The sequence below is a fragment of the Dermacentor albipictus genome, chromosome 7 (assembly GCF_038994185.2).
Source record: "Dermacentor albipictus isolate Rhodes 1998 colony chromosome 7, USDA_Dalb.pri_finalv2, whole genome shotgun sequence".
NCBI classification, from domain to species: domain Eukaryota; kingdom Metazoa; phylum Arthropoda; class Arachnida; order Ixodida; family Ixodidae; genus Dermacentor; species Dermacentor albipictus.
The window spans coordinates 21,404,778-21,425,430 of NC_091827.1; the positions used below are offsets into that span (position 1 = coordinate 21,404,778).

The 20,653-nt window shown below is 44.6% G+C and overlaps 1 protein-coding gene across 6 annotated transcripts in view; it reads right to left on the minus strand.

Annotated features, from left to right (window-relative positions):
• The window catches only part of LOC135897549 (HEAT repeat-containing protein 5B), a 96,756-nt gene that overhangs the window by 4,554 nt on the left and 71,549 nt on the right, over positions 1-20,653 (minus strand). For all 6 annotated transcript variants that reach the window (XM_065426198.1, XM_065426202.1, XM_065426201.1 and 3 more), the window contains 14 exons: positions 20,032-20,271; positions 18,261-18,515; positions 16,958-17,061; positions 16,773-16,850; positions 16,601-16,669; positions 14,447-14,620; positions 13,908-14,118; positions 12,610-12,894; positions 10,334-10,496; positions 8,303-8,418; positions 5,918-6,217; positions 5,479-5,724; positions 3,054-3,202; positions 994-1,216 (listed from right to left, as the gene is read on the minus strand). In XM_065426198.1, the coding sequence (XP_065282270.1) occupies positions 994-1,216; positions 3,054-3,202; positions 5,479-5,724; positions 5,918-6,217; positions 8,303-8,418; positions 10,334-10,496; positions 12,610-12,894; positions 13,908-14,118; positions 14,447-14,620; positions 16,601-16,669; positions 16,773-16,850; positions 16,958-17,061; positions 18,261-18,515; positions 20,032-20,271 (2,613 nt within the window). The remainder of the gene's footprint in view (positions 1-993; positions 1,217-3,053; positions 3,203-5,478; positions 5,725-5,917; positions 6,218-8,302; positions 8,419-10,333; positions 10,497-12,609; positions 12,895-13,907; positions 14,119-14,446; positions 14,621-16,600; positions 16,670-16,772; positions 16,851-16,957; positions 17,062-18,260; positions 18,516-20,031; positions 20,272-20,653) is intronic.

The following is a 20,653-nucleotide window of genomic DNA, read 5'->3' on the forward strand; positions in this document are numbered from 1 at the left end:
CGCCATTGTTCGGTCGTGTGAGCATTTTAAGGAAAGGCAAGACTAGATATGAACGCGAAATCTTAGAAGCTTTTCACATTGGAAATGAGAAAGAAATTTGTGTCAGTGATATGTCTTTATGGTTAACAAACAAGGAACGTGCTTACCTATCGAGTAGGTAAAATATGATTAATATAAAATTGACATTCATGCACAGGTGTTGGAAGGAATAGAAGTTGCGCATGCGTCGGCTGTTTTCACGCGGTAATGTATCTTCGAGGTGTTATCTATGCATATGTCTTGGGAGGAGTTGAAGATACGCATGCGTCGGAGGTTATGTGTGGCAATGTAAATTTCAATAAAGTACAGTTGAAAGTCCAGTGTCTGTCCGTGTCTAATGCCTTTTCCTTGTGTGAGCGTCCTTTGTATTTCGCTGGTACCTCCCTTTTTTCAAGTTCTTCAAGTTATTGGGAAGCTTGTGAAGATCAGCAACGGACGAAAATGTAAAAGTATAACTTCTCTCCGTTGAAGACATGCCTTCATAGAATCGTCTATAGTTGTGCAAGTGAATAGCAGAGCCTGTCGGCACGTGCTGTTGCGCTAGAGCTCTGGGGCACCTGAAAGTTTAGGTGCTGTGGTGAAGCACTCGGGAAGGATTGTCCTTGTCTTCTCCCACCGCCCTCTGTCCTTGTGGCAGCTGCTGGAAACAAGCGCTACCTAAACGTCCTCACGGCAGCAAATGAAGGCCTTCAAGTGCGTCATTCCTTTAATAAAATGGATAGCTTTCTAAAGCGTTTGGCTATTAGCTTATATTGACAGTCATCGTCGATGGGTCCTGAACAATTGTTTTTTTCCCGTTTTTACTGCACGGAAGTCAAGTATATTGCACCCACGCAGTAACGATGATAAACCATGCTCCAGCATCACTGCACCAAGCGTTCATGTGGGGATGAGCTAACACGATTATGTGGCGTGACCCTCTACTCCAGGAGAACAAAAGAATCGGTGGCTCACTTCCGTCGGTCGGTGCCGCCGCTAGGAGCGTCTCCAAGGTCTGAAGGCACTCCAGTGCAACGTTGAGGCGCAGGTCGCTTCCTGTGGAACTGCCAAGGTTGTCTGCACAGTGAAGAAGCGTCTCCACCACTCTTGGCCCCAGGCTATGAATATACGGCGTTGAGATCGATCGATCTTGGTGTTGGAAGATGGACCGCAGGGTCTGGACGCACCATAACTGGACCTAGGGATCACATGAAACGAACAGTTCTTGTAGCTCCAGCATCACTTACAGCGAGAATTCCATTGTATTGAGTATTGTTTTATAGCAGTGCAGCGTAGCACAGCATGGAAATACATAGCACAGCACAGCAAACCGCTACACATGTACTGGTGTGATTTGAGACAGGACCTTGGATGGCAACACTTATCTGTGAACATGTTGTACACCATGCAATGCCAAGAAGTATGCGGATGCAGTGAGAGTAACAGCATGCAGCCAATGAAAATTTTGGGAAAATTAAAACCGCAGCAACCCTGCATTTAGGCATTTAACCAAGGCATTTTGTGATTTTCTTATCTTCGGTTGCATAACTACAGCATCTTCTGAACAAGCACTTTGAAAAATGAATGAGAGCCGAGTCTTGAGTCCCTCAATCTTTTGCTCACAAGCAAATGTACGAGAGTTCACCAGAAATTTCTCATTCTTTTAAAATAGACATCCTGCACATGCAAAATTGAAGTAGAAAATTACTACAGGACTGTGTTGCTAGCTGAGACGTATATGTGAATTTGTGAAGTCGCATAAGGCTTGTCAGCTATAACTTGGCCATCTCAACGCTGTCTCAACGCTGATCTTCAAAAGTGGGGGGGTGGGGAAGCAGGATTGCAAAAAAGGGAAGATGAATACAATTTAAAATACTGCTCATCTTGTATCTCTTGTTCCCTGTCATATTCTCTTTTTCTTCTTTTTATATGGTAAGTCATCACGATTACGTAATGACTAGCCCAATAAGAAACACCAGCGCTGACAGGAGAGTTAATCAGACCATGATAATTGGACATTTTGTGCCCAGTATAATATGGCAGCCTATGTTACTTAGATGCCACATAAAGTGATTATAAAGAAGCCTTGCTGTTGCCACTTAATGTCACTTTAAGGGGATGTCATTTAAGAGGAAGGTTTAGCTTGTGAACTCCTATATAAATTTATGGGAACGAAGAAATTGATTTTCTAAGCAACCACCGTACTGATATGGATAAAGATTCTGGCATTTAAAAGAACAAATTGAGATCTAGTGACTGTAGGAAGCAGATTCTTTATTTAGGCTGTCAGTTCATTTTAGAAAAGTTCTTGAAAATTGGAAAATTTCATGAATTTACCAAGTTTACAACTCGGTAACTTTGCAATGAAACACATCATCACAGTTCTATAAAGTGCACCCAATAATACATCTAAAGCAGATAAAATTTATGTATTATACACCGCTCTGAAATATATCACTAATCTGTGAGCAGTGCTTCTGCAAAGCCCTCGTAATCATTGTAGCTGTTTGAAGTAAGCTGTAAATTCATGTATAAAATTTGTCCGCTTTAGATGCTCAAATGGATGCAGTTTACAGAACTGCAGTATCTGTTTTTAGTGCACAATTACAGATTTGTAAACAATGTGCATCAATTTCTTTCAAACCTACCGATTTCGGGGAATTGAAAAAACAAAAACAAAAGAATTCCAAGCCCTTAATCAAAATTCTGCTTCCCAGAGTCACTATAATATTTACCTTTCTCTCTGAAATGTGGCAAATTTTATTCCTGTTGGTTCAGCAGTTGTCTCGAACAGGGTAGTTAGGGATACAAGGGAAATGGGGAGGGAAGTGGAATGACACACGTCATCACATGGAATGGTTGGAGGATGGTTCACAGCGAACGAGCCGAACATGAGAAACGAGACACTAGCGTAAGCCCGTTTCCGCAACAAAGTCTTTTATAAAAGCAAACGTAGGCCGAGATGGTGCTTATGTGAAGACCCACGATGAATGCACGAGGGGGCGGAAGCCTGTCAAGCACCCAAAGGAACCCACCATGTCCTCCTTGAGCAGTCCGTGCTTGAAGAGGTTGATGCAAGGGTACTGGAGGTTGGCCACTTGAACCACTTCTTTGGGTGCATTCAGCACAAACATGGCAATGGCCAGCAGCATAGAGATGTCATCCAGTTTGCCCGTTTCCTCACCTGTGCCCAACACGACACGCAAATTTGCATGATGGTGGCTATGGTGCCTTGCGTTCCCTTATCACCCTAACAACCACAGACATCACTAGACAGCTTTAGTTTAGCGTACGCTATAAAATAGCGGGTCGTCACCGCACATGCACAGAACACTAAACGACCCATATCATATAGCGTACGCACACTATTTCTCAGATTTAGCATTAGCGTCTTTGCATGGTTTGTGGAGTTTGCATGAAACATGGCGGCGGTCCCGGCTGCCCGCTTCGAATTGAATTTGGCGTTGCTTTTGTAAAATACACTTTGTTCGTAACAAATGACTGTGTTAACGGCTTTTGCTTAGTCTCAGGCCGCTTAGACGACAAAGTATTATGGATAACCCTGTGGTGTTTTCAAGATCGCTTCTCGTTTCGAACTTTGTCGAAGCCTAACGAAAGAAACGTTTGAGATGTCAGTGCCAACTATCGCTACAGTCGGGAGATAGCCGCAACGATGGCATATGGCCCCCGAGATCCCAAGATCTCGCAGGCCAACTAAAACTGCAAAAAACGTGCACTGCATAGCGTATGCTACACTATAGCGTACATCGTACTCTATAGTTGCGTACGCTAAACTAAAGCTGTCTATTAAACAAAAAATAAATATAAATGCATGCTAAGATGTGTTTATCTTGTCTTATGCTTGCATATGCTCACTCTTGTTATATAACCTGCTGGGTGAACAACGTATTATGTCATCATGCCCAATTGTATCACGGATCCTCAAATGGAGCTGTGAGTCACTGTCAAGCTTCACATTGAACAGCAGGAATCAGCAACTGCTGAAACTCTGCAGAACCTCACAGTTATGGCTGTGCTTAAAGAGTACTGGTATGCATATATATGGAGTAGCGCCTCGTTGATGCAATCCCATTATGTACGATTTCTCAGCGCCAATATTTGCAATCGAGAACACAAAACCAACTCACTAACTCGGTGTGTGTTGGTATCTCGTGGTGAAACGATTCGTGCAATGCTTTGCATTGCGTAGATGTCAACCACAGTTGAGTCAATTTTTTTTTAGTGACTTTGGATTGTACATTTTCCTGGTCAGTAAACTTTTTTCTCGCATTTTTCCTAGACACATGTGAGCGAGGTTCTACTGTACAATTTAGGCAGAATGATACCACAGGGGTCATTCAGTTTTTTTCATATCACAGCAATACAAGAACTGGTATAGTTTGCATGGGCCCATTGGGCAGATAGATGCAATGTTAACACATCAGGGTTAGAAGATTAAAAAGTTTTCTGCGTGCAATCACCTTAACCAGCACCCAGTTGGCTTGTTAATTAATTGCAGCTCCATTAAGTTAATAAATTCCACCTCTATGTGACAACAGATCTGCCAATTATGGAAACACCTGGATGTGTGTTTCATTGGTTGAAGAAAACCTGCTTACCCATTTTGAGCCTGAGCTCAATTCCTTAAGACAGCATGCAAGAAACACAATGCAACAAATGAGAGGTGCAACATGCTCTAAACACAAAAGAGGCACTTGCTACTACGTATGAATAGATGGGCTCAATGCATTCGAATTGATGTTGACACGGCACTAAGGCGCACATTTATGCTGACTCTGCGTTCATTGCCATTTATTTGCCTTTTGTTTATAAGTAGTGCAATATTCTTAAGCTAATAACAAGTATTTTCGTTTACTACTCAAAATAAATAGTGAATACACAATAAATGAATAAACAACAAAATGAATGAACAAGTAACCTGACACCACTGGGAGCTCTGAAGCATAGCCTAGAATCTTAGCATACATATGTTATGGCTCATTATCAATAATATGTAGTTCAGTTAATAATGCTACACCATGACGATACACCTTCTACACAAAAAAGCCAATATGGAGAACACACACACAGCAAAAGCACCGAAGGTGCAAAAGGGCATGTTGAGCAATTCACTGTGAAGGCAAGCATGATACAGCACATTTGTTGCGCATCTTTCCTATCATCATCCTTTTGCGCTGTTCAAGATACTAAATCTACTACACTCTCTTTAGTACAGACAAGAAGGAATCAGAAATGCAAAAAAATCTGCTTGGCTTATCACAGGCTCAGCTTAACTGATGTATACAGCATCTACAGGAACTGCACAACAGTTCCCAATCTGTTCATCTAGCACAAGAGTTCGCATTCACTAGGTTCGTTTCATATGATATTCGGTGCTCAATACAGCAAAACAGCAAGTGCGTTTTGTTGAGGAGGAAAAGAAATGGCCCAAGAGCTCACTGGTCTTGGTGAAGTCGATGATGCGGGACAGGGTGCTTCGCAAGAGAGCCACCCACTGCTTGGAGTGCTCGGTATTCTGGTGCAGTGGCAGCAGGGCTAAAGCCTTGAGCCCCTGCAGGACTGAGTTGACCGGTGCCATGGTGACCACCAGGCCTCCCGTGGAGACTGGCTGACCGGGCTGGACGGCCACCTCCTTCAGCACACTCGTCAGAAGAAACAGGATAGTGGGCACCACCGTCATGCAGCCTGCGCCACGTCCAGGGAGGAGATCAGAAAAAAAAAAAACCCATCGCACCCAACTTGTCATACGAATTGTAGGCTATATGAATGCTGCAATCAAACCTTGTTATGCAATTATGCAATGTGTAATTCAAGCTCGAAAATGCGGTGTTGTGGCCCCCTTAAAGCGCAAATGTTGATGAAGGCACGTAAACCTTACCGGCAGGAGAGCAGAGCTGGGGCAGGTCTGCGACGACTCCCAGAGCGGCAGCTATGAGCTGACCGGACTCCGAGTCAAGCGCCCGGGAGCCCAGCGCCCTGTGCCGTACGCCATGCAGCGCCGAGGACAGCTGCGGGCTGAGCTGGGGCAGTTGCCGCACCAGCAGGCACAGGCACACCTCTAGCAGGGCGTGCACCACTGACTGGCCGGCCACCAGCTCCCCGCTCTCGCCACCTTCGCCCACAGTGGCCAGCACTGTCTCGGCCAGGCCACGGGGCTCCTGATTCGCCGGGGCCACCTCTGCAAGCGAGACATTGCGAACAGCTTCAGGTTCTGCTATGTTTTGTGTGCAAAAACTGGTGAGTGCTATGCTGTCAGTTTGAATACGCAATCCAAGGTAACAATGCCAAATGCACTTAACACGTTTACTCGAATTTAACGCGAGTTCGGTTTTCACGGCTGGAAATGAAAATTGTAGTCCTCAATTGTAGCATGCACCCCGGTTTTTGTATTACAAGAAAAATAAAAAATGCAATGCCTTTGGTTGTTCACTCACCAGTTTTTTATGTTAAGAGACAGTAATGACAATTTCTTTTCATTTGCTTATTGTACTGAGCTACAGTAGACTGAACATCGCTTATTGTCACTGTTGAAGTCCTCCTTATCACTACTAACCAACAAGAGCCTCTTGTCTTCGGTGCTGCTTGTAGCAATTGAGATACTGTATTTCTTAAATGCCTTGAATACCATGGCAGCCTAAAATTATCGCGTTTAGAAAATAATATAGCGTAACAAACTTGTGGAAAAAGCGCAGAGCTACTGCAGCTTCCACAGTTGCAGTGACGTGTGGATTGGATTAGATTACAGAAACTTTATATGCCAATGATGACAGCTTGCCAGTAATGCAGTTTTTGTTTCGTAATCGAACCTAACCTGTATATTATTTTTAGCAAATGTTTTACAAAAAAAAAGGAAAAAAGAAAATGCGCATTAGAATAGAGTAAATACAATACGTAAGTGTGAAACATTAATCAGCACTTATTTGTCAAGGAGGGATTGAACACGGAGGAGGCAGTAGGATGCTTTGATTTTAATCGTCCGATAGCAGTGGCTATGGACTATGTCGTTCACACTGATAGAAGATAATACTACCAGTGTGAATATCCAACTCTGTCATGTCCTTGCAGTTCTGGAGAAAGGTGGTCAGTTCTTATTCATTTACTGATCCACTCTTGCATTATACTGCAGGGTGGGAATACTACAAGAATTCTTCTCAACTAAATTCTACTGCTTTCTTATCATTCACCGCCCTCTACCAGCCGATCATGATAATGCAAACAGAGCGCAGTTTAGACCACTGATAATACATGAAAAGGAAAATAATTGTAATGGAATCAAAACTGTCTTAATTATCTCGACAACATAGTTATGACTGGTTGTAGGTCCAATGGAGAGAATGCCAATAGATGGTATACCCACTCCATTTGTCACAGATTTGTTACCCTATAAGGTGCCGTGACCAGGGAGCACACAAACATTTTGAAGTCCCAGCTTTCGTTACAAATCCAGTTTCTTTGTCAGTTGTGTCCTAACTACAGGGCCTGAGATTACCTTTTGTTGCCCTGAAACAGTCAAGTCACTGAGATTCTATCACAGTACAAAACAAAGCACAGCGTTCCCCACCCCCGAGCTACACATACATGGAATACATAAATCTCTTGTTGAAACACTGGCTCTAGCGACATTTCTTCGACTACTGCCAATCACTTCAAGTCTCCGTCTCAGGAGTCTCCGACTCCGTCTTCAAGTCTCCGGCCTAGTGAATTTCTGTCTTGCTTGAAGGTACCATGAAATATCGACTCCCATGTGTGTTTAGTTGTACTTTCCATTTTTCACCTTTGACAAGTGATCGGGGTTATTATGTTCTTGCTCCAAAAAAAAAAAAAAAAGAACACAGGCTGTTAGTACCATCCAGTTCCTGCGTTCCCAGTGTAGTTACTTCTAGAGTTGCCACTCTGGTGCGAACGGGTCAGACTCAGTCACAGTACAAACAGGCGTCATTCACTACTTAGCTTATGCTGCCTTGTGCACTCGCATATGTCACACAGATGGCGCTAACACCACACAAGGTGGCATTACAAACTGCACCCTCTCAAGCAAAGCTGTGGACATTGAAATTCTGCGTTTTGTGAACCACCACAACATGCAACAAATACGATGCATTGACACAGTCCAATGTGAAACTACTGTATTTTAGAGACTCGACGTTCAAATATTTCGAGCTTAGAAAGTGTGGCAACAGCGCGAAAAACGAGAACAAGGGCATTTTTTTGCCGTATTTAGAGCACTGATTGGTAAGACAAAGCAGCAGGGGGAAGTTCTCACCTCTCAATTTTTGCTTTCGTTCAGCATCATAAGACTCTTGCCAGGCCGCCACAATGAGCTTGGCTATCTTCATGACCATCAGCTGACACTCCGCACTGTCCCTGGCAAGCAACATCCTGCAGCGACAAGGTTAGATGCATGCTAAGCAGAAGAAATTATCGCACTTTACAATTTCAACAATGAACCGGAAACTTCTCTGCAAGCTTCTGACACGCAGACAAAATGTGCAGAGTGAAAAAAAAAATACGCAGCATGGTTATAAACATGCATCTGGACTGCTATGAGGGCCACAAAGGCCTTCGGAAAGAAATCGATTTTACACATTCCGGGCTTGCTGCTTCTACACATACAATTTCTGCGATGAAAACGGGAAGATAGAAGCCAAATTCCATGTGCTCATAACTAAAATTTAATCAATGACGAAGGGCAGAATAATATAGCAATTCAAAGAACTGTGTGAGATGTTTGTTAACAGAGCATTTACAGGACAATTTTAGGTACTCACAGGATTTTGTCCTTGCTATATGAAAAGGAATGCTTGACAGATCCTGAAACAATGGCAGTGTGTGCTTCCTGCCGCGATTATTCAGTGGCTGTGACATTCCTGCTCAGCAATAGGTTGCTGAATCACATTCAGGCTGGACAGCGACAGTCCAACTGGGGCAGAATGCAAAACTGCTTATTTCTTAAGAGCCGAGTTCATGTTAGGGAATCACAAGTAGACAAAAGTTAATCTAGAGATCTCTGCTATGGCTTCTGTCATAGCCCAGCACACGTTTGGTACACTTAAACGTCCACAATTTTTATTTACTATTTAGTCTATATGCATCAGTGAATTGTAAGCAGCGATGCAGAGGCTGCCTGCAAAAGATTACCTCGGGGAACTCTAGCGATGCAGTCATTTAGCTACCGAGAATGATGAGGTAGCATACAGGTTTGTCTAATTATTGTGTTTGTGGCTTCACACATTTTTGAGAGCATGATTTAATTACGGTTTGTGTTTCTAAGTCTTCCAGCAATTTTATTTTTCTGAACGCATGAAGGCAGTAAGGCGCTAGTATGCGTACATGCATAGCTGTTGTGAATTTTTGCATCCAGAATGCAATATTTTGTTGAAAATTATACATTTAAAAGTCACAAGGCAGCCATCTGACGCCAGAAAGACTAAGTTTTATCAAATCCATGGACGGTAAATCATTGCCATGCTGGATGAACCACCACACTTGCAGCTCCAATCACCGCAAGCGCCAGACATCCCAAACTTCATCCCTCTGGCTTCAAACAGCATAGCCACTTTGTAAATTGATCATTTTTGACAAAGTACAGCATTACAGACGCAACAACTCACAATGGTTATGCATGTGCGTGCGGCGTCTTATTGGTTTCATGCACCTAGAAAAATATGATAACTGTGAAATTTAGGAACAGGAACCGTAATAAATACATAATGCTGCAAGAATGTGGTGAAGCATGATGATTAGACAAACCTATGTATACTACCTGTCATTCTCATGATTGCTGAGTGACCGCACTGCTACAGTTCCCTGTAGTAATTTTTGCAGGAAATCTTTTGATAGGCTTAGAACTTATGGATGATACCCATTCACTCAGAGAACTTGAAGTTTACACCACGTTGGGCATATCCTGTTCCCAAACAATAATCGACATCTATCTTGCATGCCTTTCTTTTCTCTAATGCTATGTGCCTGGTACATCCAGGTCACGATCGGCAAGTAGAAAGCGACTGTACTCTCCCTCTCCCCCATCCTTTCTCCAGACAGCAAACACTTCTGATGCCCCTGATTGCATGTCTCCATGGCCCACTCCCACAGAGACTCCTGCTAGACCCTTGGAATATTCATGAAGTAGCGGCAGATATAACAGACACAGACAAAAAAAAAAAAAGGGTTTAGACAAGCACCTGTGCCGTCTCTTCTTTTTCGTCTGCGTCTCTTATTTGTCCTGCCACATCACAAACGTAATCCAGCTTGCTACCAGTTTTCTATCCTTGCAATGTGCGAAGAGCCACACCTGTGGAGAACGTGACAGAGCTCCACCGAGAGCTGCAGATCCTTTCCCAGGATCTCAGTTGGCAAGGGGTGGCTCAGAAGCTGGTACAATGCTTGCAGGCAGATGGGAACGCACTCGGGCGTGTCAGACACTCGCTGCCCGCACAGGGCCTCCATGCAGATGCCTGGAAGACATGACAGAGAACAAGGCGTCAACACGGCAAGCATCTGCTGCTTCTTTAGGGGACCCAAGTTGGCGTCAAAACCAAACAAGGCTGAAAGAAAGCACTACCTACGTTTCATTTTCAGTTGGAGGAACACTGCAGGCAAATAAGGCTAGATTCATACATAATGGTGACGCATTCATTTCTAAAACAAAAAATACCATTAGGAAAACAATTTGAGGCGAAGCTTTTGAATTTACCTCATCTTTACCGTCAAAGCGGCATTCTTTTCATCTTTGTTTTGGGCTCCTGTACTACAATAAGAGCCTGCAAAAGTGGCCAAGCTGAATCCTTTTATTACTTGTACTGTTTAATTATACGGAATTATTTTTACCCATAGGAACTAAACTCCCATCAGCTGGTCACAATGCCACAGCATCTGAGGTCGCCAGACCTGGGAACTTGAAAGTGAAGGCTATGCCACCATCCACCTTCCACATTTGCTTATTCTCCAGGTAATCCAGATTTCTACTTTCGCTACCCACCGCAGTGTCTCAGTGGCCATGGCATTCTGCTGCCAAGCGTGAGGTTGTGGGTTCGATTCCCCGACATGGCAGCCATGTTCCTACGGGGGCTGAACGCAAATGCACTCGTGCACCACGTCTTTGGAGCACATAAAGACAGGACATCTTTAACATGCACCAGTTGGTCAAAAATTTGGAGGACGCTTAAGCTTCGCCTTTAAGAGTGGAAAGAGATAGCATTCAAAGATCCCTGACTGCTTCTCACACTTTCTGGCAACTGCCATGTATGGAACTGTAATGTTTACCGAGAAACGCTCAAGGCGAACGCTATGCACAAAGGCAAGCTTTCTGGTAGAAATGTGGCCTCTTGCATGGGATGCAATGCGGTGGAGACGAGCGCCATCTGGAAGTGTTTCAAGGAAGTAGGGGCACCACTACGTGGACTTCAAGATATTCACGTGCCGGCGCACGCGAATGGTGGATGCCGTCGGCAGTCTCTGAATTGTAGAAATGCTGGGAAAGGGGTTTGTTTGAGTTTTTGCGTAATAGAATGTTTTCTCGCATATTCAAATTACAATCCGAGAGCTATCATGTCTGTAGGATGTGTGTAAGTCGTACTTTACGATTTTTCTACATATTTTAGCTAGAGAAATGCAGCTTTTTCAGTAAGTTCCTTACCCCACATGGAGGGCCAGGGTATGGGCGGCTTGAAAGTCTTTTTGCCAAAATGGCATCTGACGCCGACACCGGATTTTCTGCGAGACAGGGCCCTTAACGCTACTGCGTTAAAATTAATCAAGAGACTTCACCAAGGAGTCCCCATAGTCCACTGTGCATCTCTGGGACATTAAACCCCCACAATTTAATTTACACTCTCCTTTTAGTAAGAGAAGTTTAAGGGATGCTACTCCAAATGTGCAAACAACCCATCTAGTCTGAACTCGTAAATAAGTAAAAACCTACGGCACAAACATGCAGAACAAAATAAGCTGTAAGCCTCGTGCCATCAATGAGAGCAACAGTACTCTCTTTGTGTCGAGCTTTACCCACTCGTATTCAACATTACCTGTTCTTCAAAATCTGCAGTTTTCATAACCTCTTCTACGCTATAGTATATTATAATTACAAAACACAGGCAAAATACATAGTGCTACTTTTAAACAATGCAGGCAATGTAGGAAAAAGATCATGAAGGTCACATGCAATAAAGATTCATGCAATATTCAGCCATGACTTTGTCTTTCTCCAAGGGAGCTGTTTTGTACAGCAAGTTGTACAAAACGATGTGGGTGTGTAGCGCTGGATCACGGCAGCTGCAAATGCATGCACACAAGAAAGAATTCATCTTCTTTATCTGCAGTGCGTGCATTGTTGTTGCCTCAGAATAATATGGCACTGTTATTGTTCAAGCCAACATGTTTAATCTAATCAAGTTTGACTTATTATGAGCTCACAGATCATTAGTTATGCCGACATGTTCAGTCTAGAAGAGCATCATTACGGGCTCACCGCAGTTCAGATCCAGCCCATTCTGGAGCTTTATGCTGCCAAGCCCTATTCGAAGCCTTCTAACATGTCAGCTGGTGTAAGCAAGTAAACCGCAGACTTACCAAAGAGCAGGTAGAACCAGTCACGGTTGATTTCCTGGGGTGTCTGAGATTGTGAACTGCGAGATAGGTGCAGGAATGATGCTCCCCCGCGTAGTCCTCCTGTCCCTAGGCCGTCTGGTGGCGCCTCCTGGTGCAGACCACCTTCAAAGCCACCACCTTGTGTCAGCCATAACGATGCAGCATGCAGAATAGGCGGCCATGCGTCCCGGTAGTGGGGTCTTGCCGACTCCACTGTGTCGGAGGTGTAGAAAGCACCGCCATCATGAGGCAACTGGCTTGAGAACTCTGCGAAAGATGACCATTGTGTCTTCTAAAATATCTGGAAAGAAGTGTGGCATCGGTCTCTACGATACAGATTAAAAAAATATCAGATAAGCCCGTTGTGTTGCCCGCGTAAGTGACCTTCTGATTCCTTGCAACACATGGTGCAGGCAGTGTTTAAAACATGGCTGCCATGACATATTTTCAGCTGTGCAAATGCTGCTGGCTCCTGTAGCCAGTAAAAGCCAAGCCTTTGAGATCCACCTCTGTTGCTAAGAGGAAGCCGACGCTGCGGCGTTGATCTGAACACCACCTATTGCTGCATTCAGGCCTAGAATTTCCGTGAGCTGTTGCTGACAGCTTTTATTTGTGGCCTGAATCGGGCACTTATCTAAGATTCTGGTTTTGGGGGGGCGACACAAAAGCTCTCCACCAGCGGGGTACTGTGAAGCCCGTTGTTGCAGGAAGCTTGCCGCTGGTGTATTTGTTTGCTAAGAACAAGCGCATTTTCGCAAATTCCACAAGTGGCCAGAAATAGTTGCGTGTCACAGAAATAGTCACGTATAGTCATAGCAAAGTATGTTGTATTTACACCCTCTAGACAAAACTTGTTCAATTTCTTAATCTTCATACACTTTTGATCTTTATACACAATTGTGTTTCCCGTAATCTGGCACAGGACACATCGGTGCGCTATATGGCTGACGGCGTTTCTGTCACTGCACCAAGTTCACTATCTTTGAAAAGTGCCAGTAATGCAGTCAACCGTATACTTCAACGCGTCTAGTGCCGAACAATCTGCAATCTCGTGAAAGCGGTCACGTCCTGGAAAATGATCGCTCAAGAATGCCAACACCAGCTTGCATTAGACAAGGGCCGACTACAGAAACGAGGCACGCAGGGTGGCTCTATGTTAGCGCCCTGTGCGTCTAGTTTCTGTGGTTGTCCCTAGTCTAACCCACGGTGGTTTACCCACTCTGCAAGACCAGCTAGCCCGTATTCTCGTTTCGGCAAAGTTGTGCCACCAGCTGGCTCACCCGCAGGAAGAGAGAGCAAAGCGTGGTCCTTGAGTGCTGCCAGCCAGTAGCGGCTCAGGCAAAGAAGCTCGGGGGAGACCAGCTTCAGCAGTGACTCCCTGCCTGCTGTGTCGTCTTCGCCGGCATCGCACTCCTCCTGGTCACTCGAATCGCCACAGGTACGCTTGGGTGCCCCTCTCTCGTGCTCTTTCTCCATGGCAACTATGTACACCTGCAACGCCATCACAGAGGTCGTCGTTAGCGATTAGTGTCTTTGGTAAATGGTCTATGCAGTGAATACTTAGTCTTCCAGCTGTGTTTTCTGGCTCTGAACAATCTTTCAGGAGCATCCCAGGAACAGTAAAATTAGAGGTACATTAGAGGCTCAATCTCAATATATCTGGCACTTTCTTTTCTCTGATATTTTACATTTGAATTTACCGCTGCCAAGGCAAAGCGATCGTGCTAGTCTCTTGGCACAGCAAATGAACAGCCACACTAATGCGAGAAAAATCTGTAACAACTACCACGGTAAACTTGGTGCCTCTAGGTCAGCTCACCTCGGCCCATGCCTTAAGGATGGCCAGTTTCTCGAGAGTGGAAGCACCCTCGTTGTACAACAGCGAATTGGCCCCCTTCTGCAGTTTGGTCAGTGATGACACCAACAGCTGGTGGACTCGTCGAAGGTCATTCAGATCGCGGGCCACACCACTACCAATCCAGGCGCTGCAAACCTGCACATAGACAATGCATGGAGGCTCAAGGCACCTCTCTTTTCTCTCAATCCTTACTGTTCACAGGTGGGTCCTTGCATGTTGCCATCACTATTGCGGCTGGCTCTGTGCCACACTTTGTGCCACAATGCACTACACAGGCGCAATACTGTTTATCTAGCAGAGCTCCATCAGGGTCCAAGGACAATGCCTCAAGAATACTGCCATCTTTCTGAAAGAAAATGAAATTCTACCTTTTCTTGCGCTCAACGTTTTCATCGTCCACTACAGTATGCACAACGACACTGGTGTGCGCTCAACCAAGAGGTCATTAAGGTTAAATAGGTGGCTTAGAGTATCATGTAAATGTGCAAGTGCAAACCTCAAGTTACAGACGAGGAACATGGCAAAGAAACCAAGATCCTAAGTCAATAAATGTCTTCTGAAATTTTTTTTAAGAGTTCAAGCTTTAGGTTTTTACACTATTCAAGAGTGTGCTGCAAGGTTTTGTTTCATTGGTAATATAAAAAAATAAATTACATTTGTGGCTACAATACTGAGCCTGCCTCACCTGCATGGGCCTGATCAAAGCAACATACTTCCAAAAAAACACATCTGCAATGTAAACAGTAGCCTGACATGCTTCCATGATTCGAAAGTTAGTTTCCAAACCAACCCCATGCACTAAGCATCAACGTTGAAAGCGTGATAAGACTAAGACAACATAACAACAGTGACCGTGCATGGAGGCCAATAGAGGAGGCTCGCCAAAACGTAACCCTTTCAGCTTCACAGATGAACCGGTACGTTTCCGAATTTCTGTCCCGCCATGCCACTGATGTACCAGTACGTCCTCCACTCCCTCCAGTTGGATGAGCGCAGTAACAAGAGAGAGCTCCGAGATAGTTCCGCCATCTGTTTTATGTTTCATATTTGCATCTCTCTAGGTTTGCTCAGTCTGGGTTCTTGTTAGCGTACTGCGGAATGCGCATCCACAGATGGGAGGGATGGCTACTGGAACTTTGTGCACTGCTACCGTCGTGATTTTCCATTAAAATATTCGTGCCGAAGTGAAAGGCCACCACTCTTACATGTTTCTGCCATCTGTTGTACACGTCTATAGAAGGTTTCATTTTTATTATTTTTTATTTTTAACCCTCACTCGGCGGTGCTATCACAGAAGCGTGTGCATCAGTACGAAACTAGGTAGAAGATGCAAAACGAGGACAGGAAAGTGAGAGCCATGTTAAAAAATTTATCCGACGATTACGATACTCCCTAATGCGAAATTTGAGCGCAGCTCTATACGTGTTTCCATTTCGCGATATTTTGAAGCAAAGAATTTGAGAGAGACATGTAGCAGAGTCGGTAATGGTCGAAAATCTGATCTGCGGATCAAGCGAGCCGGCGTTTATACATGACTCGTCAAAGGTTCCAGTGTGATCGCTGGTGCCGCATGGCTTCCAGAAAGTACTATACAATTCGCATAGCGCATACAATCAGATTAAGAAACAATCTCACACAATAACAACCAAAACAAGCGCGAACGAGACCGACCCAACAGAACCAAACAGGCGCGGGCGAGAGCTGTGGCGCGAGCAGACGATAGTACGAAACGAGCGGATCGGCTGAGACCAGACACGAGTGCGCATCGAGCCGTAAGGAGGGTCCGCATGACACCAGCATCGCGCGTGCACGTCACTGAAGGGGCCGCTCTCATTGGTCTCCGCCATTCGCGGCTCGCGTCCTTCGTCTCCCACTCCAGCGAAGGGGGGCGGAGCTGGTTACGAGGCCGACGACAACGCCGACGACAACGCCGACGACGACGCGAAACCCAGGAACGGACGCCAAAGAGCTGCGCTCTAAAATGCATTAGCCATTATGCATGTAATTTGTTCCCTTCTGCATAACTGAAAGTAGACTCAACTCCACTGAAAGAAGCCATTACATCACGCTCTTCCTTTCAGAGATATGTCACTGCACAGCTGTGTCACAGCATACCTGACAAGCCATGGCTGTGACGTGAGACGGTGTCTCAGGTGAGAATGCAGGACGCAGAGCTGCTCCAACCTGTTGCCAAAAATTAACAAGAAACAGAAATGGGTAAAGAGTCAATGTCAGCCATCACCAAACGAGCGAGACTTGGCACTAGTGATGCACGGTAGTGACTCACCTGTGCCTGGTATTGCTCCAGAATGACGTGACCAGGAAACTCTGGCTCAGGTACTTGCGAGAACTTGTCAATGATGAGCTTTGGGAACAAAGCACAACCATGCTCGTGTCAGGCAGGTTATCGCTATGACTACGAGTATGCTGGAATTGAGTCCGTTCAGAATGCCAGATGGCACGTCCACTAACCTGCAATGTCTTTAACCCTTCCAGGCGCAACGGGTCACTGTCTGAAGTGGCAGCCATAAACGCCATGCGGACCAAGTCAGAGAGGTGGAGCACTAAGAAGTCCTCTGCAATGGAATCGAGAATGCTTGTTGGCAAAGATAACTGTGCACTTTACAGAGATTACCTAGAAATTTTGGCATATTGTGGCTACTGGACGACTACTCTGCAAAATGGCTGTGTTGACAACGAAACAGTGCAGGCATTGGCCATCTCAAAGGCAAAACTGTGAGTCATACACTTTACGATTAGTAATAGGGTAGGCCGTGAACTAGAAAGCATGCCACAAAAAAGAAGAAAGATATGTTATAGAAATTACTCTGAAGTTGCAGCACACTGTTAACTGAAGTGTGAGCTTGTGCAAATGAGGTAACATGCTACAGCCAAGCCTCCCAAATAAAGTAAAAACAACATAACCAGCATTGGTGAATGCAAACTCCAAACTTGTAACATGACATTGCAAAGAACATAAAATAAAGTATAAATAAATAGAAAACAATACACATCAACAGTAGACAAAATCACAAAAACCTCTGTGTACAGGCTTTTAAGAACAGATATGGGATGCTTCCATTAATTTGACTTCAGATAACATTATACACACTCCAGTTTCATTTTTCCTGAACATCTGCAATGTTTCTCTCTCTCTCCCTATTTTATTGTGACCAAAACTGGCGTTTTATTTGCTCAATCCAACATATCCTAGAGCATCTCTACTTGTTCTCCTGTGTTCTATACTAACTGCTTTTTACTTTACTTTAGTTGGCAGAAGCAACCAAGCAAGGAGTCCAATGTAATATACCTAAATAAAGCAACAAGTACTCAAATGGCTGCACTGGTATGCATATACAGTTGAGCCTCGATGCAATGTACACGGACATAACATGATGTCACATATAATGAATTAAATAAAAAAATATTTCTCGCTAGTATCCGCATGTAACGAATATTGGCTATAATGAAGGTATTCTTGCGTCAGATAAGGGCTTTGCCACAGTGGAATCTCGATAAACGGAAACTGCTTAAATGGAACTGCCTCTTAAACAGAACACAATCCTCGTGGTTGGTCGGTCCTGTACTCATGCAATTGTATTCAGCTTTGTCTCTCAGCAAATGGAACTCCTTATAAAGGAAACCAATTTCCCTCGTCCCTTGAGGTTCCGTTTAAAGAGAGTCCACTATATAATGATCTTCCACTGTTTAATTTCGGGAACAAACACAAGACGTGATTAACAGCAGACCTTGAAGCGTGTGTGAAAATGCTTACGTTTCGGGTTGAGGGAGCGCTCTTCGCGCGCCAGGGCAAGGTCGAAGTGCGCCTTGTGGCCCTCACAGAGCGTGATGATCTTGTGTAGTGACTCGGCCGCAAACACCTTTGTGGGCCATCGTGGCCCAACGGCGGGGTGCGAGATTGGCTCCTCACCCGCTTTGATGGCCTCTTCATCGTCGTCAAACTCGTCCGCACCTTCAGCGTCTACTTCCCGCTCGGGTGCGGCAGCGACGGTGGATGCTGATGTTGTGTCTGCAGCAATATTTCAGGTGCATTGTGGCTTGTTGGGTATATGTCACCACACGCGCACCAATTCTAAGGCTTCTTTTGTTAGTGTGACACAAACGAGACCTACTTCCTGTTGAGGTCTAGAGCTAGATCTCCAGCATATCATTAAAGCCTGTTTCTCTCGTCATTAGGGGAACCAAGAAACTCTGAAGTTTCTTTGTCGGCTAAAACTACAGTCAAATTCATTTATAATGATACTGGCTTTAATACTAATACGTCGGGTACAATGAGCAGTCCATGCACACTTAAAATTTTATCTGTTCTTTGGCGAAATAAATTGCTTACTACAATGCTCCCAAGTCACCTTATTGGCTATAACAGTTACATCTGGTTACTGGGTGTGTGCGCCGAAAGGAAAAAAGAATGCGAAATCTTCAAGAAAAAACAAAAAACAACAACAACAACGAAAAAAAAAAACAGCCATATTGCTACACTTGTCTTTGTGCTGTGCATCCCACATGGCATACCTCTGTCACATTGCTTCAAAATAATAAAATACAAATAATAATGATAATAAAAAAAACAGAGGCTTGCCCTGCAGGGAACGTGGCCCAAAGGGTGGTGTGGAGAAGTGGCTGCGTTTTTTTTTTCTTTTCCTGGATATCGGGTTCTCTTTCTTTTTAGTAGACACTCAGTAGACAGATTTAATTGTTATAACCAATAATGAGACATGGGAACATTGTAATAAGTGGTTTAGTTTACCGTAGAACAGACACTAATGTTCACAGTGCAGCAGCTCCTCATTGCTACATCGGAGTAGTATACTGTTAAAATCAGTAATGCTATAGATAGCTTCTGCTGCACTTCTTTGTTTAATTGAAATGCTTAAATGTTTGTCTTCACTGCTTTATTGAGCAACCTGGTTATGAAAAATACTGGTTATAACAATGGCGTTTTCATGGCACTTGAAAACTGTTATTAAGTGGGTTCTACTGTACATGAAGCCAAGAGACATTGAAGCCAAGAAAAGCACAGGGGAAAATTAACTTTTTAACTGAACAGTAGGAATAATAAGGAAAAGGAAAATTAAATTAGAGGAACAACTTCAGTCATTTACTCAGCGATTCAGTATTCAGACAATCTCAAGTCATTTAGTGTAGTAATGCCACTGGAGGCCTTTAGAATGATTACTACTTGTACAGCAATGAACAAAAAGTGCTGAAGCAAGCCGGAGGTCATCAGAAGCTTCCACAAGTCACCCCCCTCCCCCCACAAATAAGCGATTTTAACACCTCTGTTTTGCGGCACCGTTTGGTGCATGCTTCTAGCTCATTGAACCGCTAAGCAAACATCAAAACTGAAGTTTACCATAGCTCAGTAATTCATTCTTCTCCAATTTTTCTGGAAATGGAGATATGTCAAATGACTCACTTTACTATCTTTCCATTTAAGTGTTGCTTTTAACACAACTGATGCTGTTATCTTATACAAGGCACATTCGAAGAAACCAAAACCTCTCAAGGGACACCGGTCACCTTACCGGCCGCTGTCAGGACATCCTTGCAGAGGCCCAGCCACTGCCCAAGGCTGTCGTCCAGCATGGCCTGCAGCATGCTGGTCAGCGAGTCGTGCAGGTGGGACACCAGCCGCGGGTCGGTCTCACGGTCGAGCAGTGCAAACAGCACGCCAGGCAGCTCGGCTTCCCAGGGCAGCGGTGCCCCCTCACTTGCCCAACGTTGACGCTGCTGCTTCTGCTGCTGCTGGTTGGAGCCACCTTTACCTGCCCGCAAGGAAAAAAAAATTAAATTGTGGGGTTTTACGTGCCAAAACCACTTTCTGATTATGAGGCACACCGTAGTGGAGGACTCCGGAAATTTCGACCACCTGGGGTTCTTTAACGTGCACCTAAATCTGAGCACATAGGTGTTTTCGCATTTCGCCCCCATCGAAATGTGGCCGCCGTGGCCGGGATTCGATCCTGCGACCTCGTGCACAGCAGCCCAACACCATAGCCATTGAGCAACCACGGCGGGTCGCAAGCAAGGAGTCAAATTACAAGATCTAAAGACATTCATATTGATACTTGTTGTGCGCTAACAAACAGGGACGAAGAATAGGGGCAACACAAGGACGAGCTCTTTCTAACAACTGGTTTATTTTTG